The 26,580-nt window shown below is 36.9% G+C and overlaps 1 protein-coding gene across 1 annotated transcript in view; it reads left to right on the forward strand.

Annotated features, from left to right (window-relative positions):
* The first annotated feature begins 8,189 nt into the window (after window positions 1-8,189).
* Window positions 8,190-26,580, forward strand: part of COL28A1 (collagen type XXVIII alpha 1 chain) — a 57,551-nt gene continuing 39,160 nt past the window's right edge. Inside the window, exons 1-12 of the mRNA XM_065832574.2 lie at window positions 8,190-8,239; window positions 8,316-8,389; window positions 9,364-9,520; window positions 10,083-10,642; window positions 12,140-12,160; window positions 12,755-12,811; window positions 14,055-14,108; window positions 14,629-14,670; window positions 15,378-15,404; window positions 16,595-16,639; window positions 19,285-19,329; window positions 22,616-22,669. Coding sequence (XP_065688646.1) covers window positions 9,400-9,520; window positions 10,083-10,642; window positions 12,140-12,160; window positions 12,755-12,811; window positions 14,055-14,108; window positions 14,629-14,670; window positions 15,378-15,404; window positions 16,595-16,639; window positions 19,285-19,329; window positions 22,616-22,669 — 1,026 coding nt within the window. The 5' untranslated portion in view covers window positions 8,190-8,239; window positions 8,316-8,389; window positions 9,364-9,399. The remainder of the gene's footprint in view (window positions 8,240-8,315; window positions 8,390-9,363; window positions 9,521-10,082; window positions 10,643-12,139; window positions 12,161-12,754; window positions 12,812-14,054; window positions 14,109-14,628; window positions 14,671-15,377; window positions 15,405-16,594; window positions 16,640-19,284; window positions 19,330-22,615; window positions 22,670-26,580) is intronic.

Consider the following 26,580-nt stretch of genomic DNA (forward strand, 5'->3'; position numbering starts at 1 on the left):
GCTTGTGTTTGTTGGTATCAGGTTTTGTTGTTTGGTTTTGGGTGGTGTCTGGATGATTTGGATGTGATGGTGATCTGGCTGTGATACCTGATCGACATCCCTTTTTTTAAGCTAGGTTTGTTTGAGCTAGTTTTGTTTGATGTTTAGATTCTTTAGCTTGTGTGTTTTAGCTTTTATTAGGTTGGTTTAGGTTGGTAGTTTTAGTTTATTTAGCTTGGTTTAGGTCATTTGGTTTAAGTTGATTTAGGTTTTTTAGGTCCCTTTGTTTAGTTTGGTATAGGCTTTTTGGTTGATGTTGGTTTAGGTTGTCTGGTTTAGGTTGGTTTAGGTTGTTGAATTTTTTTGTTCTAGGTGGGTGGTTTGAGGTTGCTAAGGTTCTTAGGTTGGTTTAGGGTGTTTGTTTTGGATTGGTTTAGGTTGTTTGTTTTGGGATGGATTCGATTTTGTGCAGGATGGTTTAGGTTGTTTGTAGGTAGGTTGGTTTAGATTGGGTTGGTTTAGGTTTTTTAGGTAGGTGGGGTTAGGTTTTTTGATTCGAGTAGGCAGATTTAGGGTGTTCAGGTCTTTTCTTGTGGTTTACGTTTTTACAGATTGTTTGATTTGGGTTTGTTTGGTAGGTTTGGTTTTGGTTGTTTAGGTGGGTTGGTTTAGGTCTTTTTGGTCATTTGGTTTAGGTTGGTTTAGGTTGTTTAGGTTGTTTTAGGTTTGTTGTTTTCAGTCATTTTGTGCTGTATGAGGTTACATGTTTGTAGGTGGTCTGTTTCTCAGATGTTTGAGGTTGTTTAAGCTTTGTTCTTTTAGGTCATTTAAGGTTGGTTTTGGTTTAGGTTGGTTGCTTGAGGTTGATTTAGGTTGGTTCAGGTAGTTTACTGTAGATTATTAAAGTTCTTTTTAGGTTGTTCATGGCTAGTTGTTTGAAGTTTTTTAAGGTAGATTGGTTTAGGTTCTTTAAGGTTCATTGTTTCCAGTTGTTGAAGGTCGGTTTAGGTTAGTTGTTTTATGTTGTTTTAGATAGGCTGTTCTAGCTATGTTTAGGGCCACCATTGTGGAGATGAGCAGCAGGCTCCCAGCCAAAATGGCTCAAAGAAGCCATGGCAAGGGGCCATGCTCAACGCTGCAGAGGAAGGCAAAAAAACCCTGGAGACACTTACTGTCCCACATGGGGGAAAAAAAAAGCCTTCCTCCCCCCAGCTGCAGGGCACGAGAGGCCATCTTCCTGGTGCTTGAGCAGCAGGCAGTAACTGAGCCAAAAGGGAGCAGAGGAGCCATGTGAGCCAGACCTGGCTCCTTGTCCCACAGGCTGCTCACACCTCCCAGGATCTGCGCAAGCCCTATCCTCCCTTGAGCTGGAGCCATCTCGGGGACTTCCGAGAGTGTCCGAATGCCTCTGACCTGATGGACCTTGGGAGCACGAATCCTTCCTGTGCCTGTCAGGACAGCAGTGGGTACTCCAAAGCACTGCAACCCCTTGCAGCCCCTCTGTATCCTATTTCTTACGGCTCCTGAGCCTGTCTCCACATGGAATGTAGATGGTGAGCTCTGCAGTTCCTTCAAGAAGTCATTCCCTTGATCTTGCCACTACTATCCAGCTGAAAAGGCTTTCCATCCATCAGATAAGCTTGGAAGGTGGCCCGGGCAGTCCCTGTGCCGTTCCTTCTCAATGCAGCAAGTGACATGTGCTTCTATGCTGTCATTTAAGGAGAGGCTGTCTGCTTGGGAAGAAGTCCTGAATGGTTTTGCACTGTTTGCCGTATCTTTCCTTGGACTTGATAGCTCTTTTCCTGTTTGATATCTTCCTTGAAAGTCATGACAGCCCTCTCAGGCTTTGTCTTGCTCCTTCTAGCTGTTGCCTCCTTTTGTAGGCCCTCCATGTTCCTAACCAACTACTTAGTCTTCGTTTGCATTCATTCCAGATGGACTTGATCTTTCCAGAACCCAAGGAGTGAGAAATGTCCATAGTGGTCCAGGTGAGTATTCACCTGGGCTTTGCACAAGGCTTGCCTTTCCTATGGAAATGCCTTGCCTGATACACCAGAATGCATTTGCCTCTATCACATTTGTGGCTCACAGTCACGCTGTGATGTACTCATGCCTCCAGGAGCATTTTCCTACTCTGATGTGTCCAATCAGTGCCAGAAGCTCATGGTGCTCCACCTGACGTTGAGCTCCCTATTTCTGCCCTGTAGATCTTTATGCAGAGTTTCTTGATGTAGAGGATGTGTTTGTTTGGGGTTTTTGTGGTGTTGTTTGTTTGTTTTCGTGGTGGTGGGGTAGAGGACAAGGTGAGCCTGGTCCAAAAGAGGACTGTGAAATTTCAGGATCCAGATTGCAAGGGAATAAATCTGTTTTGTACAGGTTACTATTTTAATCCTTATTTTATTTTCTTACAATTGAAAGTAATAATTTACCTTAAAACTAACGAGGCACATTTCTAAGGCCAGTATTGCATGTGTTCCAAAGTGACACAACAAGAGTGTCGTTTGAACTCTTTGAAAACCCAGAACTGTACTTATGCAGATCCTACTACTTTGCTGATGATTTCACTGATCACTGTCAGCTTTCATTGGCTTTGCAGCGCTCAGAAGAGCTGTATATCAGGTACCAGCACTCCCAATCTCAGTATCTAAAAGAGAGGAATGTGTGAAATTAGTATTTATTTTCTCAGGAACTGATAGGAACGAAGAAGTAAAACCAGTTCTTCCACAAGATATCCTCCCCCCTTGAAGCATTGTATCTTAGCCTTTAAAGTTTTAGTCTTTAGCTTCCACCTTCTGTGGGAGAAATATTTTGCCCAGACAGGAGTCTCATTTACTATTTGTCATTATTAGATGCTGAATGAGTCAGGCGGGATGCAATACTGTCATTATGCGTTATCACGTCTGTACACCAGAGGGCAGGATTTAGATAGCATAAATATTTTTATAGTTTACATGAACTGAATGCAGCAGCTAAATGATCTATTTGATATGTTTATTGTAATCTGATTTTCAAAAGGCATAGAATCATGCCTTTACTTACATATTGTATGAATAACAATGGCACTGAATTAAGATATACCTAGTAATAGGAACAGTGTTTTTTAAAAACTGTTTAAAATGTGTGCTTTAAATTCATCCATTAGATAAGTCTTCTAGCCAGAAAAAAATCTACCATTCTTTACAGTAACTATTGTCATTCTTACTGAGTGAAGAGCATACTGGGGAAAAAAAGTGAATTTAGGGTAGTCAGTTTTGTTCAATATGGTCAACCAAGCTGATCCAAAGTGTAAGTCGTTTGACATATTACGTTCATGTACTATAGAACAGTCACCTTCTTTCATGCTTTTTTAGATCTGTACCACATTCTCATTCAGTTATTACTCCTTAAGCGACAGAATCGTTAATTTACTTTCTCTGTCTTCATGCAGAAGCTCTTTGTCAGCTCTCTCTGTTTCTTTTTATTCCTTCTTTGCCATTTTTGAGTTGCAGTAACAAGAATACTAGGAAGTTTTCACGGATAGGTATTGTACCAGGACAGCAAGCTGATACATTATTTTTTCCAACAGAGTAGGTGATTTAGCATGAATGCAGGAACTGCAGGCTTATTAACTCAAAATTCAATAACAACATTAATTTTACAGATCAAACTTTATATTGTAGACCAGAGCTTTAGTATGGTCACATAATGAGCACATTTAGAGAGATTCGATAGTCCTGGGAGTGAGATGCACGGAGCATTCGATGCAGAGCAGCCATTGAAACAGTCCTGTACTAAACAGCTCGGCAAGAAGTACTAGTGTTAAAAACAGCGCTGTAAATCTGAAGGCTTTACTTCTATTAAATTTGATTTCTAAGTGAATATAAACCTATGAAACTGTATACCATCAAGACAAGTGAAAAAAAAAAAAAACGAACAAAGCCCCAACAAACAAACAAAACCCCAAAACAGCAACAACAAAGACAAAAAATCCCCACAACAAACAAAAAATCCACAGGCACGAAAACCCCAAACCACAAAACACTAAAGCTCTGAGTTGTACATCTACAATCCCATAACAGAACTGTCAAGATCCACATTGTATAATACTTCCAAAACACAGTAAGCAGTGAAGAAGAGCTTAAGCTGTTTTCAGAAACCAGTTACATACAATATGTAACAGATCTACAGACTTTCTAGCCAGAGAAGTACAACCAAACTTGACCCCATTGCTGTCTGAATACTGGATGTTTGTGAAAACTGCCAAGTTAAATGTGTATTTGACCAGTCAGGGACTGTTATGTCCAAAAATCACAAATGTTAAGATTTTCTGACCTCTACCAGATGAGAGCCATGTTTGCAGGTCCAAAAAAGAAGTGAGAAATCTTTGAACACAGCTGGAAATCCATTCATTGAATTCTGTTTTGGCACATAGTGTAGATAAACCCTAATGACTGCTGGAAAAAGTGTTTTCCATAGCTGACAGTCTGTATCTGGATGGATAGGCTGTTTGCAAGTCTTGATCTAAGCATGCATAAGGGGAAGACTAAGTATGCAAACAGTATGAGTGATCCATTTGAATAATTCATTACTAATTAAATGCTTAATCATCACTGTTGTGGCTGATGCAACACATGCTGCATGATGCCGCTAGTTATCGTTTATATACAGCATTAACAGATATTTAGTGTAAGAAATTGTGTTCCATTTAAACTCTTCAGCCTCAGTTTGTATAATGAGGGCAAGATTTATTTAATGAAGACAGTTAAGCTGCACGGAGGTGACACAGTCTTGTCTGTCATCTGATAGGAGATGATGTAGAGGTTTCTAGGAAGGAGGCCTTTCAGTTTCAGGCTGCAGCTGCTGGGGCAGCTAATCCTTCCTCACTTGTGCTGGGGAAAGACTGTAAGTGGTGGTGGCATGTATGATCTTTTTCTGGTAGCAACATGTTCCTGCAGAACATTTCATGTCAACAGAGCGTGCACACGCTGACAGTTCTGTGTAGGAATGGTCCTGTGTACAATCATCTGGCAGATGTACAGCTCTCCCATGCAACCAGGTTGGCATTATCTCCATCTTTGCAAAGGGCTGAGACCCCATCGAGTTACTTGGTATGTGTTGTCTCACCCTTGAATTAAGTTGAAGTTACATATGCTGTCATACTTGAGGCTTACGGCACACATGAATAGATGATGGGTGTTTGCAAAGGTGTGATTTCTAGCTGAATGTCTTTCTAAAAAGGGATCTACCCTTGTAGAAGCAGATAGGGGGTAATTAAGAAAGTGTTTGGCCTATCAGCAGAGGAGACTTTGCTCCCAGGCTGAATGAAAGGTGCTCCTGCTAACCTGAATGAGGGCAGAGACTTTTTTATGCTCACTGGCCAGTGATGTACTATTACTTTTTCCCCTGTTCTTTCCCCTTCACCAAAATTTGAATGAAATCAGCAGGAAATGTACATACTTAAAAGCTCCTAGCCAGCATATTCCATTGCTGTTCTTTAAACACTAAATGAAGGGCAAAGCAAGCATGATTTCTGTACAGTTTTCTACAAGGGAACTGAAAAAAGACAGGAAAGTGTGATTATCTACACCATTTTATAATGGCAACAGTTTGTGAAACACCACTTGTTTCAGTGTCTAGGGCCAGGGAGATCAAACAATGCAATAACTGTCCAATTTAGGAGAAACTCTGGCCTATAAGACATCCGGCTATGTCACTATTAGGGTCTGTAACAGTACCAAAAATAGAAAATGAGGATTTGATTTGTGAAGTTTAAGTAATTAATTATTTTTCCTTGTATTTTTTCATGCTGCAGAATTTAAAGGCAATCTGAATTTTAGAATGTTGCTCTCCTCAGCGGGTTATTTCTTTCCATCCCTGCTCGTAACTGTTTCAGCTTCCTTCAAGAAGAATATAGTGTTTTTATCCAGATTTATTAAATATGCCTTCCAGTACAGCAAGTTGTTTGATAAACAGTGACACTAAGACTGGTTTTCTTTGGCTTCTACCTCCCCTACACTCCCAGCCATACAACAGTAACCTCAGATTTCCCGGTATTTCTACTTATTGCAATGCACGCAGCTGCTCCTCCAGTGTTTGAAGTCCTCTTTTGCAATATTTATGATCCCCTCCCGTGTTACTTAAGTTCCTTTTTTTTCAGTCCCCTTCCCTGTTCTCACTGCTCCCACCACCCCTATCAGCCACCCACATCTTTTCCCTCTGTTCTGGCAGGAGCTGGTGGATGATGTGTCTGGTTTTCAGCCTTGGGCTCTGATTGCCAAGTTCATGAATTCATCTGGACTGAGCAGCCAGTGGACGGAACTCAAGTAAAGGGCTGACCTCTCTTTGCCGTGTCTGTGTGTGTCAGGGGTGGTGGTGGTAGGTGCCACCAACTGCTGCATTCACTAGACGGCTCCTCTTTCCTATTAAAGGTGCACAAACTTAGTATTTCTGTTTTAAATCCAGTAGAAAGTAGTCAAAGGACTCAAAGGCTGACTGAATGACATGCACTTAAGTTAGAAAAAAGGCTCTCAGAATTCTGCGGGACGGAAAAAAGCTTTCCCCACCTTGTTAAATCTGCCGTGGGGATAATATCCCCCCTTAATTTTAGCAGATTTGGTTTTATTTGAGTATTTGATAGACTGCTGCAGGCGTAGTTCAGTGGATTTATAATCACAGAAGGCTGGCCTCTGCTACTTGTGTGCTTCTAGAAGCCCTCCTTGTTGCCTTAGGCTTAGGGAATCATTAAATGGCTTTAATAGTTTTCATTTTGCTTTTTTAATTTAGCATATGAAACAACATTAATCTTAATATTTTTATTTATAGTTATTATTTTTTCTTTATGTTTCCCTGTTTTCCCGATAATAAAATCTGGATGGTAGCCAATCATCAGTTTTTTAAATGAAATTTCTTGATCAGGAGACCAGGAATTCTCTGAGATGAAGTATTTGCACTCTACCATGTTGTGCTCTAACAGCTTTCTAAAGGACTTGCTGTGAAAGAGCTGTGCTTGATGTAGGATAAACAGTTGTGCTTTAGCATTTTTCACAAGGCTGAATATTTTCAAGAAAAACATCTCAATGAATATATAACGTTACTGTCCTACAGAATTAGATACTGAGCCTATTTTTGGTGTATACATTTTAAAAGTAGTGCCCCAGGCATAAGTTACCAAGGTGATCTCAAGTCTAGAAAATCTATCTTGAGAAAAATTAAGCGGTAAAACCTACATGGCATTAGGAAGATTTTTTTAAAGCTGTTCAGTACGGTTGGATGATTAATAAACAACTTTTTATACATTTTCAATCCTATGTTTTTGATGAAAGATTAGACCTTTGCCACAAAATCTGCTTCAGTCAAAACCATCTTTTTACAGTGTGTTTTTGAAATGCTCGATTTATTCGTAATTGCTTTAATCTATAACTGAAACATTTCAATGCTTAATCACTTAGTAGTCCAGAGACACGATTCACCCCAGTGATGTAGCCTGAGTCCTCCTTTCTGCAGCACCATGTGAAGGAGCTCTCCCTTCTGTCCTGCCACTGGGATGCCGAGGGACGTCTTGTCTGGTAGCAATGCCTGTCCGGAGCCTGGGCACTGGGCATCCGCACAAAACTCCCTCAAGGCATGTTGTGATTCCTTGAGACTTACCATTTTCTTACTTTCTCTCACGCTGATCTTTTACTTAATGCTGTGACAAAACGATTTTACTCTGGAGCCTGCCATTAGATAAAGCAAATATAATTTGCATGCAGCATGCTGAGAGCTACATAAATGATAGCTCCATTTAGATATCCTGTCTGTTTCTGACCCCTCAGAGGATTTAAAAACCAGAAAGAATTTATGAGGAAAAGAGCTCAGGAAGGCTTTTTTTTTTTTTTTTTAATTTGTCTTTTATTATTGTAATTGCTAATGCAATCACCACCTTTGAGACATGGTCCTGGAAGACTCAGAAACCATCAGGTCAGAATTCAGTTCTAGCCCACAAATGATAGTGTATCAATCTCAAATCTCTGATCTAGCCAGGGCTGCAACATTAACATGGACAAGCTGAAAGTGTGACTGGCAAAGTGATGGGTAAAGGTGCAGACTATCTAAAGTGAGTTTTTTGATGTAAAAGTTCACTTATTTGAAATGGGAAAACACTTGTTCTCCCAAACTGACACTGTCCCTTTAATAAAATGGCTTGGTCTCCCTCTCAGCCTTGGCTTAGTGCCCAACAATCTTGTTTTAAACTTTGGCCAACTGAGTAGCAATAATGGACTATAAAAGATCGAGATGCAAGGTAGAGCTATTTACAAGTGATTAAGCTATTTATTTACAGATTGCTTTATTTTTTGTAACCAAAACATATTTTCCAGTATGACCTGCTGGACATATTTTCGACACTGACAGGTTGTTCAATCCAGAATTCGCTTTTTGAATGCCTTCAAAGGTAAGAGACTTAGTTATTTTCTCTCTGTTTTTGAAAGACTACATTGATATTTCCTGTATCTGTAACTGCTTGATGGATTAGAGGGTTTAGGAAGGATGTTTAAATTCAATATATTGTCTTTGTCGTGCATGATATTTAAAATGAATTATTGTAAAATGCAGTGATATTTTGTAAATCAGTTTTAATGGAGTTCAGTTTTCTCTGGAAACATGTTGACTTACTGGCTTAAATGTTGTAATGTTAATTTTATTAGTATATATTGTCATTATAATAGAATATTTTCTTTATGGAAAATATTGCACACATTCTGTTACAGCCATGTAACATTAATAATACATCCATGTATTGAATTTCGTTACTAAGCCATTGTTTCTTAGAAGAGTATGTTGTTCATACTGATGCTCCAGACTTGGGTAATATATCTGCATCCCAAAACACCCAGATCTCTGTTTATTCCTAACAATTAGGGATTTCTAGAAACAAACTGTATTCTGTGGTTTCTATAATATTTCTGCTAATTTAATATAATTAGTTTAATAGCAAAGTATGTTAATAGCGATATGTGTTAGTTATAATTTCTTTTACCCTTCTGTGATAGATGTTCAAATGACAGCTAAAGATGATTGATAGCACTGGCTTTTTTTTATTAAAGAAAAGGGAGCACTGTGTTTGCTCTACCCATATTTCTTCTTTACTAAAACAGGTTCCAATATACACACGAGCTACAACTGGGATTGTACTGGCTGCTCTGCTTAAATCACCTATCCAGTAACTATTTACGATTGGTTTTAATATGTTGTCTCTAGAATTGTGCTTCCCTCAAATATGTATTCTGTCTGTAAAGTATCTGTATCTGTATGTGTAGTATAATATTTGCATCTCCTAATGAAGTATAATATTTGCATTTATTAATTATTTGCATTAATTTGCATTAATTAATTAAGTATTCACAAGTGGTTTTATACTTTTGACAGGAAGGAAAAGTCATCTGATTTTACATCGAAGTCACTATGTGGAAGAAACATTTTTTCTTTTGCTTTTTACTTCTGGCTGTGACAACAAAACCAACAGTATATGGGCAAAACAGGAAGAAAGGAAAGGATTCTTATTCTCCCATCCAAAAAGATGAAGGTAAAACAATTTTCTTAAAGTTTTTGATTGACCATGTTGTGTGCCTCCACATATTTTATGATAGTTAGCTAGTAATTGACAACTTATGTATGCATTTATAAAATGTGATTTATTTTTATTATCAGGCCTGGAATATACTGTGATGACATTTACTTGGTTGTGAACTCCAGTTCGATCTATGATTTTCGCTGACACACATACCTCTTTTAAGATAAATGCTAAGGAGCCAAATTTTTAGTTTGAAATTGCATGTAGAGTATTTTGTATACAAAATCAACTAAAATGCTAAAACAATCCCATCAAGACCTAATTTGAAAGTTCGTATCTGTAGACTGTATTTAATAATGCTGGTATGAATCAAAGTGATTCAAATTTAATTACTTGACTCCAGTAGAATTTATTGGCATTTAGAGTGAAATTTATCCTTAAAATTTCTACTGGGAAGACAGAGGAATACTTGGAGAAACTATTTGAGGCCTGGGATTCTTGCAGAGAATTATCTGAAATCTGTGGTGCAGGTGTGCCCATCATTCATAGATTTAACTTTCTTGTTCCATTACAGGTGATACATGTCTTGTTGATATAATCTTTATCTTGGACAGTTCAGAAAGTGCCAAAAATCAGTTGTTTGATTTACAGAAGAATTTTGTTCTGAACGTAACTGACAGCATTTTCCAGATGAAGCCAGTTAAATCTCAGAAGTATAATGTCAGACTAGCAAGTATGCAGTTCAGCAGCACAGTCAGCATTGATCATCCCTTTATAGCCTGGAAAAATGTGCAGAATTTTAAAGAGAAAATCAAGTCTCTGGGCTTTATTGGCCATGGCACCTATTCCTATTATGCAATTTCCAATGCCACTCAGCTGTTTAAAACTGAAAGTCGCAAGAGAAGTGTGAAAATAGCTTTTTTGATGACTGATGGCGCGGATCATCCAAACAGCCCTAATGTCCAGGGTATAGCCACCACAGCTAGGAGTCTTGGAATACGTTTTTTTACCATTGGCCTTTCTAAGAAAAATGTCCAAGAAGAAAAGTTGCGGTTGATATCTGGTGATTCATCCTCTAAACACGTCTTATGCCTGGATGATCAGAACCTGCTGGTTGATATAGCATTTGAACTGGTAAGTCATGCTGATGTTAAGCTTGTTACTCATCTATCCATGACAGATTGCATTTAACTTTGATAGATAAGTCATGAAGGTAGCACAGAGGTTTGCAGGTGGACCAGGCCTGGAGCCAGCCTCAGGTTTGGAAGTTCAGAAAGGTTGTGAAGATTGTGTGGGACATCTGCAAGAGCTGAGCTCCAGCAGTGGTAGTGGAGAAGATCAGTAACTATGGGTTTAAGAATCAACTTCAAGAAATTCTTCTGAAGCCAATGGATTCTTTTTTAATTGACTTGATAGAAATTGGGGTTCCAAAGTACTGTAAATCTGCCACTGTACTTATTAATTAAGGGCACTTAGCTCCCCACCTTTCTAGAGCAGCATAAGGCACATACAAGAAAAAGTAGGGAGTACTGCTTAATTATTTTCTTAATTCAGAGTAGACAGAAGTGTTGCTGTGAGAGAGATGTCAGCTGGACTTGACCTTTCTCACTTCTGAGCAAGAATGTGCAAAGTGTTGGGGAGACCAAGGAAGTGTTTCGGTTTTAAAATGGTAGAAAATGTTTTTCAGTAAGAGAAGACTTTGCAAATAATAAATTAGGATAATTTGGACTAAAATGATTCTTAGAAAATGCAATAACTTTAATTAGGGAGTAGTCCATACAGAATTTATGTAATATTTTTGTAGTCTCTTAAAGGTGGCAAAAAATCAGACATGGAACCTTGCTAGTTGACGTGTATAAAAATAAGTAATTACAATATGTTGTGCAACTAAGCACATGGCTAGAAATCTCACAGATACAGTAAGTGAAAGGCATTTCTGAAAGAATTGTTGTTGTCACAAGTCTGTGTTTTGTACCTGTGAAGGTATATATTTAAAAAAAAAAAAAAAATCTTTCCTGAGACCTCACGGCACGATGCTGTCGAGAGGAATGTGGTGTATGTTGCTGCTACATCAGGAGTCAGGACACAGGGAGTTTCCTCCTCTCAGCCACTCTCCAAGGAGTTGTGTGCTTGGACAGTAAGAGCTCAGTTGTGCTCATTACTGGTGGAGAGACAGGGTGTTTCCCAGCTCTTAGAGTGTCTCTGAGCATATGATAATATTTTAGAGGGTAACTTATTTTCACCGATAAGGCTGATAAAATCATGGAGTCGTTCCCCTGTACATTATGTTAGAAAAACCTCGCATAGTAAGGCATGTGTTAGGAAGTCTTCTCATATTCCCCTTGTTAGCATTGTTCCTTGGTATTGTCTATTTAGCTGTACCATTGCATCTCATTTTTTTTTCCTGATCATTATGGGTCACATGAAGCAATCACCTATTTCTACCAGAGAACCTTTTTTCATATGAGTGGTTCCACAGACTGGTTCTTACCACTGTGAGGAAGGGATGAAGGATGAAGATGTTGAGAGTCTTTACTACTCACTTCGCAAATTCTGTCAACTAGAGAAGAAAAATGGTTAAATTAGTACTCTTAAATCTGTCTGAAAGTAATATTTTTCTTTTATTTTCAGGAAGCCTTGATTCAGAAGCAGGTAGGTTTTTGAGTTTTTTGTATTCTGATTACTCTTATTCATACTAGATCTGATGTCGACTGCTTCTGTAGTGCAACAATACTCCAGGATTAATAAACAATCCTTCCCTGAGTTAACTTGCATCCATTTGTTACATCCCTTCTCCTGAGAAATCGATGGCTTCTGTTCATTAGTGGATATTATCAACAGTAAGACGTAAAGAAATATTCCTACCAGAGTGGAATAGGACTAGTAGAAAACATGCGAGTTCATTAATGGTCTCAATAGAAAACAATGGCAATGTCGAAATGGTCCAAAAATTATGTAAGATTTCATGATACTATAGACTATGTATATGCTATATTAAACATTTTTAATTACAATAGTAATAGATTTGGTTTTCTTATAAATAAATCAACAACTGATTTTGACTGGGCCATACAGGAGTGTAATTTTGGTTATATAAGAAGTATACGCCTTGGAAGATCATTTATTTGCTGTTATTCCTCTTTAATGTTCTCTATTCCGTGGCTAGGAAAAAAACAGATTTTATGTTTTAAAAATTTGAAATAATACACTTGAAAAATGTTCTTAATGTTTCTATTAAACTTTTAGTGTACACAGAAGAACTGTGTGTGTGAAAAGGGTGCAAAAGGAGACAAAGGTGATTCTGTAAGTATGCGTTCATCCGAAAAGCCTCAAGAATTTGGATTTTAATAATTGAGATCGTATTGTAATTGGCTACTGTGTCTCTAAAAAGCAAGACATTTTGCAGTACACATACTGCAAAAAAGAAGTGATGTATCATGGCATATTGGTGTGAAAGGCCACTGTTATAAGAGCTCAGAAAAAATCTATCCATAATCACATACTGTCTTGGAAATATTTTTATGTTATAGGGTAATAAACCACTATGGATTAATAGGTAAATTATTTTGAAGCAAAAATCGAAAAGTTGTTCTTGAATCTTGCAACAGGGAAGGAAAGGTTCATTAGACAAAGGTTTACTTCCACCAGCACCTTTTATTTGTGTAAGGAATAAAGGTTGAAAAGATTGAGGGTGATGGCATATAGGAAGAAAAGTCTAAAATTCTCTTGCAACACCAAGACATAACTGTTTCTTGGCTCTTGTAAATAAGAGAGAAGTGGGAGTTCAGACAGTGTGCGATCTCTTTGATCCCTTTTGTATCTTTAATAGCTCCCACAGAGGCAGCAAAGGTATGCACAGAGGTTTTTGCCTTTCTCCCTAGACACTAAGCAACATGTCAAACGTGTATAGCTGGTTATGAGCAGCAGGGCCTATTATCCAGTCCCTTGGCTGTGGTTAAGGTGCATTTGGAAAGAAAAACACTGCTTCCAATTCAAAATTTAAGGTTCAAGAGTTTTAATTTCTTTTAACCAAAAGAAAGAGAACTAACCTATCATAATAGGGTTTTTTTATATATACATATATACCTTAAGCTTTCTAGTCCCCACCTTCATGATCCTCCAAACAAGGATAATGGTGTAACCATTTTTTATTCCGAGGCTGCTGAATATGGACACTTATCTGTTGTGTGCATAGGGTTTTTTTAAGTCAGAGAAGATCAGATAGTAGGGGGGTAACTTTGAAAAATGAGAGGAGGAACTGCATATGTTTTTTGTGATACCTTCCGGCTTAGATTTTCAAATGCTCCATAGAACATGTGTTTATCCTTGAATATTGATTAAAAAACCTTCACAGATACCTTATAATACCATATATACATATATATTTTGCTAGGTAAAAGCAGTGCCACACGTGCCATACCTGAATCAGTGTGGGTTTCTACCTAAGCTTATTCCAGAATGGTTTTGGCTTGTCACGCAGATATAGTCTTAGAGAAACTAGAGAATTTTATCCTCACGATGGTAATATTTTCCTGCTTTGTTTCAGGGCAGTGTTGCTATCAGAGGGGAAAAAGGTGAGCCAGGACCAAAAGGAAACAAGGTAAAGTGAATTTAAAAAAAAATGAAGCAAATTCTATCTAGTTTTATTCAAAACATAGAAGTGAATATAGCAAAGGAAAAGTATGTTAAAATATTATTTAAAAGATCAAATTTTGCTGTGAGAGATGTATAGTTAGCTGCTGTAGAAGTGAGAAAAATTTGAAACTAAACTGCTACCGCGTTAACACTGCCTATCATTCCAATTTTTCTCTGACAGCAGAGGTCTCTGAATCTAGCTGAATGCTCTCTAAGCTCCACAGAGCTTTCTAACAGTACACAAATCTCTTGAGCAGTGTGATTTGCTCTCATGACTAAGATTTCAGTCATCTAATAACAGTAGTTGAGTTTTTCTATGTTAATGTTCAGGAATTGTGTGTCCTTGATTGCGGAAGGAAGAAATGTGGATGTTTGTAAATAAGAAAAGAGACTTCTGCTCCTTAAACAGTGTTCCTGGTTTTACCGTAATGGCGATAAATAAAAAAGCAATACACATTTCAGTTGTATTCCTTTGCTTCCAATAGGGCGATGCTCAAAAAGGAGATCATGGAGAGAAGGGTGAAGAGGTATGTGACTACTGCAGTACTAACTCACATTGGATCTTTTCAGATTATCTTCCAGATCCTGATTGACAGTTTAGTTCCACTGAACTTTCTGCTTTATTGAATTATTTAGAGCACGCAAACTAAGTTCTGGTTTAGAGAACCATCTGTACTGAGACAAATAGTCTAATTATGTGCTTAAATATAGAGGTGGGATGCTACTGACTAAAGGAACTTTTGAAGCTACGTGATTTTTTATTGATTTGCATTAGACTTATCCCAAGGATAGAACCGAAAATGTCATCACTAAAAATATCTAGATAGTCCTCCAGTGGCTTCTGACATCTAATTTCTCAGCTTGAATTCTTGTTGATTCCCAGTAGAAAGATTAGCACTACTCCATGCATAAAGTAAATTCAGTTTAAAAGTCCTGTTTAAGTGGTAGCATATATCTGCCAAGGGGCTGGCAAACAAAGTGACATATTTACAGCTAATGTTATGAGGAAAAAAGACACATCTAAATTTCAAGAGAATTATTTATCTCCAGATATAAAATATCTCAAGAGAGAGATTTTATTGTTGTGAAAATTTAAACTTCTGAACCATAATTCTTTACTGTTCTGGGTTTGATTTGTTTTGTTTTGTTTTTCTATTTACATTAGTAGTATGTTATACCTTTGCTTTCTCTTTTATGATTTGTTTGTTTGTTTATTTGCCTAATTTTTGAACAGGGAGCTCCTGGCTACAAGGGAGACAAGGTAAGTTTTTATAGAATAGAAGTAGTCTGAAAATAGATTGTTATTGTTGACAGTGTATGTGAAACAATGGAAAGAAGAGCCTGTCTTGTCTTTTTGTCATGAGAGTTCCTAATGCAATGCCTAGAAGTAAATTCATTGTTTGTGTAAATACTTGCAGACTGACTTGTTGAAAGCAAAAAAACAAACCAACAAACAAACAACAAAACCTAACCAACCAACCGAACAAAACCATAAACAAATAAAACCAGAAAATGTAATCTAAATATAAAAAGAAAAATGTCAAAGACCAGAAATTAAGCTGCTGGAAGCAAAAAAGAAAGTTGAGGGTTGAATAAGAGGCTAAATAGAAAGAATGTGAAATTTTTTACCACAAACACAAATAGATGTGGCAGACACTAGCTTTTAAAAAACTTTCAACAAGGAATTATACTTTTAAGCTAATTCTAACTTTCAAGGGCTAATGCTTGATCAAAAAAAGAAAAAAATTCTCCAGATAGTCTCTCCAAGAAGCAAAAAAAATTTATACATTTCAATGATGTACAAGATTCTAGAGCCAAAATTTACATTGCAAATTGTCATAGCCAGAACAGAAACAGAGATAATCCCATTTTGACTTTGCTTGCTTTGGACACTTGTCTCCTTACAGGGATTGTTAATAAAAGCAGTGACTCTCTGAATCTTAGTATTCATTAGAAAAATACTTCAGTCAATTTTATGGAAACATTTCATGGAAATGGGAAAGGCAGACTTAAAACTCCACTTTTTGTATTTGTATTGATATGCTAAATCATCAGTGGAACACATTAGTAATTCTCTTCATTCGATTTGTACAATCTCACAACTGTTGTTCAGAAAAATCTCAGACATCACATTAGTGAAATCAGAACATAGAGAAGATCTCTGGAGGCAACACAGCAAACTGGAAAAATACAACAAAACTTATTAAATGCTAAATGTATTATTCTTTTACAGTGTAGACTGGAAATTTTGTAGGCATTCTTAGATAGAAAAAGTGCCTATCTTGAGTAGAGCAGACCATATCTTCTACAGACCATATCTAATGATGCCACTCTCAGGTTGTCAAGATCTACTAAACCTGTTGTACTCCTGGACTGCTTGCGTAGTCTTTAATGTATTTAGTGTAATCAAAACACCTTGTTTAGCTGTTAACCTTTTGATTTCTTATAAAGGGTGAAAGAGGAGAATGTGGACCCCCAGGAATAAAAGGGGAAAGAGTAAGTATAATTTTTATTTGAACTGTTTCATGTTGATGGAGATATTAGAAAATCATGTAACATATTAATAAACATAACTTGTAAAGATTATTGTAAATTTGGAACATCTTGTAATTCCCTGGTAGCAGAGATACATTCACAGTAGAAATACGATTCGTAGAAACTGAACCCACAGTTCACCATTTTCCTTTTCCATTTTGCAGAAGAAACATACTTGCTTACCTAAAAGAAAAGCTGTCCTGACCAAAGCCAAGCCCTGTTGGCGCAGGACTGTCAGTGTGTTACAGAGTTCACCAGTTTTTTTTTCCTTAAAATGTTAATTTTAAATCAAATGTATAAAGTTACATTACAATGGAGGCAGGTTCTTACACAACCTGAACAACTTTCAGGTCTACCGGCCCATCTGTGCTGAAACACATTGACATTTCTGTCTAGTCCTCCTCTTCTTTTAACCTGAAGTGCAGAAGTGATACAAGTTAATATAGATTTTTACCTGTTTTTTACACTCTGAAATATTGAAGGATAATGTACTCATGAGGGAGATAATCGTGTGTCTTGAGTTAATGTGAGCAGTTTTGCATGAGTACTACAAACCACTGACTTATAGTTAGAGTTCTTAAGTATTATCAACTAGATTGCAATTGATCATTCTATTAGAGGACTTTTCTTCAGTTTTAACATCTGTATCATACTTACCTTTATCAAAGACCAACATGAAAAGCTTGAGGTTCCTGGAACCTGTTATTTAATGATGAATTTCAGGTGGGAATTAGGAAATATTCAAAGCAGTATTTGTCATGAAGAAAAAAGTGCACTACACTATAATAAAAATCTAAAGGCTGATTATATCTTGTGAGATGCTATGGTTCAAAAAGGCAGAAAAAGGTGAGTCAGAAAAGTCTAAAATACCCACCAGAAAGGAGAAAGAGTCACATCTGTCAGAGTAACAAAGGAAGATCATGACTTCTTTGTCCAAGCAATATGTGAGAAATAGCACGAGGTTATGTGAAATGTCTGCTAAGATAAAAAGAAGCTGTTTAGAAACTGGCAAAGAACATAATCAAAGCAGCCAAGAAATCTGGATGTAGAAAACATATGCCAGGGATGCCAGAAATTTGCTTGTTGAGGACAGTGATGAAAAAAAAGTTTGACATCTGCAGAGGATCAGAGATTACAATGGATTATGGACTTCAAGAATTTAGCGAAGAAATGAAAACTACAGGCACTTCCAGAATTCCCAGCTTCACATTTATGAATACAGAGGATAGAACAAAATGGTTTTTTTAAATTTTTAATGAAAGTTTTCTATGCTGGACAAATTCATAAGAAATGGAACATACATGGCCAAATGTAAATTCAATATTCTGAGGTGGATCTTTAACTGCAGTGATGGGTATTGAAGCATAATGGGCGGTACTGTTGTCTGGTTTGAAAATGTTCCATTTTTCCACTGCCACTTTCCAATCTCACTTACCAGGCTGACTTCAGCAGTGGTTTTGATGCCGTGAATCTGAGTTTCTTCAAAAACTAATTGGGCTTGAAATTCAGAAAGTTTGTGTTCAGCTTTGAAAGCAAATCTGACTTCAGTTATATGTGTGCATTCTACCAAAAGCGGCTATGACTGCATATTATCAGCATATTGATGTTTGTGCCATCCATTGCTTGTGTAGTTTTGTAAATGGGCTAGAACTGAGTAGACTTGTCTGCTCTCTCTGCGGGCTGGTGCTTGGCCTGGGACTGAATGCCAGGCAGTAGAGAATTGTTAAAAAATTCTGAATCTGAATCTGTAGGGGAAGACAATAGTTGAGGTGTGGATGTGTAGCTGTCACTGCTAAATAGGTCAAGGCAACTAGAGGTTCAAAATGTGACACTTGCCTGGAAAAGAGCAGCAGTCTGCTGGTGTCTCTGTGCATGGAGATGTTGCTAATTAAAGGAGAAGAAAGTGAAAGAAAAGACCAGTAAACTATTTGGTGAAAGCTGGTTTTGCTTTAGAAATAAATTATAACTGAGTATTGAGTCAACCAGAAATGAAATCTCATAGAATATGCATTCTGGGGACTAAATTAAAAACAATGCAGTAGAAAGATTTGTGAATAATCTACAGTGGTGGCAACTGGTAAGAACTCATTAGATGGAGAAAGGACAGCTAATGGAATAAAAAAAATATGGCATTTTGCTTTTTTGGATGTGTTTTTTAATGTTTTTTTTAAAACTATCAGTGTGATTCTCCATATTACTGATGGAGTAGCACTTTGAGTTAGTGTTACAAAACTACCTGCAATTATTCTGGTATAAGCACTGCAGCATTTTTTTTAAGAATTCTGTATCTAATATGCTTCTTGAAATTGAATGTAAAGATCTGTAGCAAATAACAACTAGTTAATCAAACAGCTAAGATGTTAAGTGGCCATCTACAATGTTTGTTATATATGAAAAGTATTTTAACAAAATATTGAGGATGGAAGGTAACAGGCAATTAATGAATACAGAATGAGAACAGCAGTAGCCTGGAGAGAGAATAGACTCCCTAGAATATGCTTGAACAGAGATACGAGTCATTACATGTACACTGTGGTTTTCAATACTTTAAAGCAGATAATCGCAATTTCCTATTAATCTGATAACTGAATCTCATTTTTCCTCAGGGCTTGGAAGGTCCTTTTGGCCCTAGGGGACTTCGAGGACCTCAGGTATGGAAACTAAAAACTACCAAATAAAAAGAAAACGCTCCATATTCTGTAAGTTTCTTCTACATACAACTTGTCATCTCTGTGGGGAGCAACATGTTTGGTGCATGAGGCACCAAGACAGCAGAATCTGGCAATCTTTGCCTTTTGGAAATAATTTTCAAAGAAAAAATCTTCACTGCTGCTGCCTAATGCTACTCAGAGGTGTTTGGCCCACATGGATTCTCCAACTACAGATCTCTTCTCTACTCCCTTAGAGTATAATCATGCACTGCCACACCCCTACTGCTAAATTCCTCTTATATGACATGGCAGCATCCACCTGTACCTTGGAAAGCAGTACACAGTCCTCTTGAAATATAAGGCAGCAAAAGAGACTGAAATTTGTTGGAGGGACTAAAATCTGCAGTAATTATTAAAAACCCTGAGAAATAAGTCAGAGAAAGTCTCAATGCTATTAGGAGCAGAGATTGTTACCACTCTCAGATCACTGATCAGTTATTTGTTATTGATGGAGGAGTCCCTGTTGTCATCTTCGCTCTTTGCAGTTGCTGAAAAAGGTTATTGCTGTGTTTGTGTTTCTTATGACCTGTGAAATTTCCACTAAAAATCCGTACTAGACATGTAAAAAGAGCTGCTGTATGGAGTAGAGATCTCAAGAAGTTATACCAGTCTCCTAGTAGAGACATAAGCAATGTGGAATGATGACGACCAGCACTTGCTCGTTCACTTCTCTACTGAGCCTGTTTCTGGGTTGTGTGAAAGAAAACATAATGGGAGCATAATAGGGTAATGGAAATCTATTGCATGGTTTTGAGATTGGAAAATTTAGTCCTAAATGCCATTTTAAATGTTTTTAAATTATGCTTTTTGCTTTCCTTTCACTTGGCAATGGCCATGTAATAATGTCACAAATGTATTAAATTTTTATTTTTACGCTCCAGGAATTCTCTCTGGTAAGCAATTAGTGAAGATGTGGTCTGTGCCCCAGAAGATTACACTTATTTGTTCTTGTTTATTAAAAACTGGAAACACATGGAATCTGGGGGATTTTTGGCCAATTTGAGGAGGAAGTAATGAGACAAATCAGGTCACCAGCATTTCCCCACATGAATTCAACTCACCACACAGCATAGTTTCGGTTTTGCACACTCTGTAAAAAAACAGCTGTTGTTGCAAGTCAAGCCATCTCTAAATTCTTGTACAATGACATAACTTGACTTTTTTAAGGCAAAATATATTTTTCTTCTTTTCATATGAAGCATACTCCTACATTATCCCAGTTTTGAGCTTAATGTTACAGATCATTATATAGTACAATGGTCCATATTCAGTTTAGGTTTGAAAGGCTCATTACAAATAAAATCCTAACTGTTGGAGAACAGAAACAGATGAATGTACCACTATGTAAGAGGACTAATCAATCAATGGTTAAAATGATTTACTGTAATTCTGAGCTATGAGAACTAAGTACCATGAGAACTACAACACGCTTAATGAATAAAAGGAAGATAGCATGCAATGAGCTCAGTAATGATTTCTCTTATATATTCATATTAACAGATTATATTATGTATTTCTATTAGTACATGCTGCCTCAAGCACATTGTCATTTTACTGCTGGGATGTATGTCCATCTCACATCACGATCACAATTTTCTCCTTGGGAAGTATAGCTTGCAAAAATATGATTTTTCAAAGTCTCTTTTGGAAATGCTTTTCAAATATGAAGAAATTTTAAAGAAATATTTTGTTTCTTTATATGGCCCTGAGATACTAAGAGAACACAGTTTGCTTGTTTGGAAACAAAGAAAACGGCAAGATTCCTTTTAGTAAATAGTACTCAATTCAAAAGCAGAAACCAAAGAGTGAGGCCATATAACCGTGAGTTTGCGTGCATTGCAGCACTTGGGACATCACTGTACTCTTATGAGACTGTTACTCTGTAGTTTGTAAAGTTATGATCTGAGCATAACTTAGCATAACACTAGCTATTTTGCTTTCATTCTGTTCATACTATTTCCCCCCCAATATTTGATTTGTGGTCTGTATAACTATTACTTAGGTGCGTTGTTTGCATTTTTGCATGCTTTGTGCAAAAGCTGCAAAAGGGAGGGAGAGAATAATCATTTTTCTGACCAGAAATCTGTGTGAGATACAAAATCACAGATTTTCCAAAATTTTCAAATCTGTTTCTGAGCCAAAATGTAGTATTTTGGAGGATTCTATTGCTATTAATGATGGTAGCTGAAAGGGATAATTTTTGCTTCATTTTGGATAGTTACGTGTTGCCTGCAGTTTAGCATGTTTAAGAAGGGGAATGAACACTGAGAACATTTTTGTGTCAGCAATGAAACCAATACATTAAGATTTGGGCCATTTTGTGTCTTTTTATAAGCATAAAATTATCCATATTTGACCCAGCATTTTTCCTACAATGAAGTATAATCTTGTGGTACTATTGTTTTGATACTTCATGAGTTATTTTTCCTCCAGTTTCCTAAGAAACTTCATGAGGCTTCTATTTCATTTTGATTGTCAGCTCTGTTAGTGGTAGTTGTAACATCGTTGACCAATCTGACCCAACTGGGCAGCCCAGCAGATGCCGGTGGGATGTTCACTAACTCACAAGTTGGTGAACTGGAAGCTCCAGTAAGAGTTAAAGATTTAATACTGGACTTGGATGTAATCTATTCATCATGTGATCTTACTGCTCTTCATAATTATCAGACCTACTTTTTTCAAGCTATTGTACCAACCAGTGTATTGGTGAAGGGACCTCCTCAAAAGCCATCGCTCCACACAGGGTACCTTACCTGCTCTGGCTCTTCCAAAGAGCCAGTAATTATTTCCTTGTGTGAGGGGACACAATGGTTGTAGTAATGTCAGGGAATTAGAAACCATCTCAGCTTCTCATCATCAAGGGATGTAGAGGAAGTGATTTCTTACAAACAGAGATAATAGGACATGATAGCTTAGTTTATTTGCTTGGGCAGAAGAGAATTTAAAGATACAGTAAAGTCAGGAGCAGGAGAAGAAAGCAACAGAAAGCTTCTGATAGAACAGATACAATTCACATAGAGTAAGATACCCTTTCTGCCAGCACTGGTTATTGAATATATACAGTATTCAATGTTTTGGGCACTTCATTAGCTATGACTCATAATATTCTTGTCCTTTAGAGCTTAGCATTGTGCTATGTTTTCCTGTACCCTGTTCAGGCTAAATTAAAAATAAACTTTACATGCATCTTCAAAGGCAACTCATTCGTACTTTGACCTTTGTGCAGGGTATCAGTGGACCTCCAGGTGAGCCAGGCCTGAAAGGCATTCAGGGACGCAAGGTAAGATGAAGTTGTATATGTGTAGATGTTATTTATATAGGGAGGATGCAGAAACTTTGTATAGAATCTTTATAGTCTACAGTGCTTTTTCCTCAGTCATTCTTTGTTAGTGGTGTCCTTTGCACAGCAATAATGTACATCGTCTCATGGCGTACCATGGTGTTGTTGCATCATGAAGGCTTTTTGTCTTTGGCACATGCAGCTGGTTCTGCATTTGGGTCTCCAAGCCCAGCCATCTGAGCTTGGGAGAGCATTTTGTAGGGTCCTAGTAGAGGGCTTCCAAGGACCTAGTCTAGAGCCACAGCTCTTAGGTTGGAATTTAAGTCACCTGAACATGTGTCTTAGCTTCTGTCATCACTTGGGAAGTTTTTCTAGAATGTTTCTGACTAAATTGCCTTGTGTTTAAAGATCTTAAGTAATTCTAGGTAGTGGTTATAAAATCTTTAGATTGAGCTTTTAAAGAAATTTTTTTTTGTTTGTATACTGTAAAATATCAAGACAACTTTGAAATTGCTGGAGGTGTAAGATTTGATGGCAATGCCTTATTTATATTTAAAATATATCATTTAGAGTTAATGACTACAGCTTGTCAAGAAAAAACAGTTGGATAGAGTATCTGTTTAATTTAGGCAGTCTTCTGGTTTGCAGATCTTTGGGAAATTGCTCTATGTGAACACGGTTGTCTTGTCCATGGGACAGCTATTAACATCATTGTTTGGTACAGAAAGATCTTTCATGATTCTGTGATTCGATGTATCAGTTTGAAAATGTATAAGCTAATGGCAAAGACTTCCTACGGTGGGATTATTGATAGCCAGGTTGATACAATGCCATATTGAAATTATAAAGGCAACTAAAGTCATACAAAGCAATATGCCAAAAATGCAATATTTGAACACTCATGTTTTGTTTCTTAGGCAACAATTTCATTTGAAGATTCACAGAAAAAAAAATACAGATATGGGAAATGTTTATGGGAAAACTTTTGGAATACTGGCACCCATCACGATTTTCCTCTTCCTGACAAATGCTTTTTCATACTTCTTATTTCTTCATCTTTTCAATGAAATCCTTGATTAGGAAAGCTGCTACAGAATATTTCTGTAGCTGGGAAATAAAGAGGATGATGGGTCTGAAAGAAGCTATTCATACACGTGGGGGAAAAATCATGAATTTCTTTAACTTCAGCACAGCAAATGACAGTAATTTTTTAATCTGTCATTTCACACTGAGGAGTCCAAGCTAGTACTACCAGATACTTTTATTATACACTAAAACATATTTGTTGAATGTTGTTTGTCCTCCTGTCAGTCTCTTCACCACTTTCATGTCTGTAAAATACCTGGAGCTCTCTCTAGAATTCATCTGCCTCCACGTAATATTTATGGTCTCTTGTTATAATTCAGCTCCAGATTTTCAGTATGAATAAGTAAGTTCTCTCTTTTCTCCTCTTCCAACTCTGCAACCTGCTGTTTAAAGCCTATAGTTGAGAATTTTCCAGGCTCAGGCATCTATCATAACAAAAATACTGCCAGACAAGCTTAATGAATATACTTAGGTAATTATGGTTAAAGAGTATAGCAGAAACACATCTGTGTTTAGAGGGCATCTCTTGTCCATACCTAGCACCAAAGCTAACCTTTGACATTTTGAATCTTATTTGAGATGAGTGAAAAATTTTGTAATGAACAGTACAGATGATCAGTGGTTGTTTACATCTTAATAAACACCCATTCAGCTAGTAAAGGTCAAGGTCTTTTTTGGTTCAGACACGTAGCAGTCTTTCCAGTATCTTTTGTCCTTACAGAAGGATTATTCAATTGCTCTTATAAAATTAGTTTTCATGACACATAGTACTATATCTCTGAAAAGTGGCAGTTATTTATAAGACCCTTTGACAAAATAAATATGTCTATTCTTAGCGCAGTTCCTTATACCCGTGGCCTTTTCATGCTAATACTTTCTGCTTTTTGAGCTAAACTAGTGATTTCACCCTGGTTTAGCAGAGCTAAAGGCAGTTGTGTGGCATTAATATCAACACGACATAACTCAGAATACCACCTCTGAGCACTTTTATTCATTGTTAAAAGAGCAGACATTATTTCAACTGTTTTCATTAATTTATTAAAAAAAAGCTTAAACTAACACTGATTTCCAATAAAATCCACAACAGTGAGTTCTTTACAATAGCACTAGTGAGGTTGCATAAGTGTGTTTATATTCATGGTGGTTTTGAAAATGTGTTTGTTAGTGATGCGAATAATACTGACTATTTGCAAAATTCAGCAGATGATTTACAAACAGAATGATATGGTCACAGATTATAAAGCTGGGGCATAAAATCAGGAAGTGAATATAGAATCATTTTGTTTGGAAGAAACCCTTAAGATCATCAGGTCCAACCATAACCTAAATCTAGCATGACCTGTGTTCCGTTCCACTCACAAAGAAGTGATGAACAGAGAGTACTTATAATTTCAGACATGACATTGGGTTTGTTTGTTTAAACTCAGAGACCAGCTGCTAGAAATAAATCACACATTCCTAGAAACCATGAGATATTATTGGAAAGACAGAAAACAACACATTCTTAAAAGCCACTGCTATAGTAAGTGCCTCTGTGGAAAATTTCCTATGCACAGTAAGATTCTGAATCAGAATCTACAGTTGTATGGACAGATGTGTATTCAAACTTTCAAGGAAAGAGTTAAGTTTGAATGTGGGTATTCAAAGCAGTTATTCCCATAGAAACTTCTTGGGATAATTCTGTGAAAAATCCATCATTGCATATTTCCCTGAAAATGTGTCCCAGAATGAACTGCTAAGGAATGCTGCTGCTTCTCTGATGACCTACAAATTCTTTCCTTACTTATGTGGGAAGCTACGTCTTTCTGGGAAACTGAAAAATCCAGCTTCTCTATAAAGAAGTTCTTAGGTGCCTCAATTAGCTTAGAAATACAAAATATCAATGATATCTGTTAAAAAAATCTATATCTACTTGCATTGTTGTTACCAATGTTTACTTTAAAGATAAAAATCCTTATATTTGAAGATTATTTTTTACCATCGCTTAATCGTCATTGCATTATAGACTGAAGTACAGAGTCTTTGTGTTCCTTACAGTATGTATATGCTTTCTTAAAAGTAAATTAATTATTTATGTTGGCACTAACTGGTACTCATCATAACATAACAAACTATTTTGGGTGGGTAGACTGTTACGTGCCAAGCTTAAAATGGTACGGTTTTAATATGTAAAAATATTAAGCTCAGATCAAGTGTAATTTTCCTTCCCATTACTCTAGCTGATATTAGATGCCATCTGAAGAAAAATTCCAAAAGGAAGAGAAAAATAACTTGAGCAGAGTGTTAGACAAAGAAAATATTTACAAAGAAGCTACTGTGAAAAGCTGACTTTTCCTTCAATGTGTAGAGATAATGATATTATTGACAGCACTTTATGGTTTTAATAAATTCCACATTATCTGTAGCACTAAGATCATAGAAGATAAAAGCCAGGCTTACTAACAGGCATATGAATTTTGAAATAAAGACTTTAAAATAGTTTGAACAGTTTAAGCTTCCAAGTTTTGCATGTTTTGTGGTAGAAGGTGGGGTTTCTTTCTCCGTTACTATTCAGGCATTCTCTGCTGTCAGTGAGTAAGCGTTTGACAAAATAAAACTTTGATACTACCCTGCAGGTGTTTTATCATGAGGGATATTTATGCTGCATACACCCATACTTACTGTACTTAGTGGTGCAGCTGCTGTGAGGTGGATTACAGGAAAGAAAACTGTATAACGTTTTTATCACAATTGAAAAAAAAAAAAAAAAAAAGAGCTTTGGAAAAAAACATCTTTATAGGACTCCCATCCGCATTTAAGGCAGCACATGTATTAGCACAGCTCTG

The sequence above is a fragment of the Patagioenas fasciata genome, chromosome 2, assembly GCF_037038585.1.
Source record: "Patagioenas fasciata isolate bPatFas1 chromosome 2, bPatFas1.hap1, whole genome shotgun sequence".
Lineage (NCBI taxonomy): Eukaryota > Metazoa > Chordata > Aves > Columbiformes > Columbidae > Patagioenas > Patagioenas fasciata.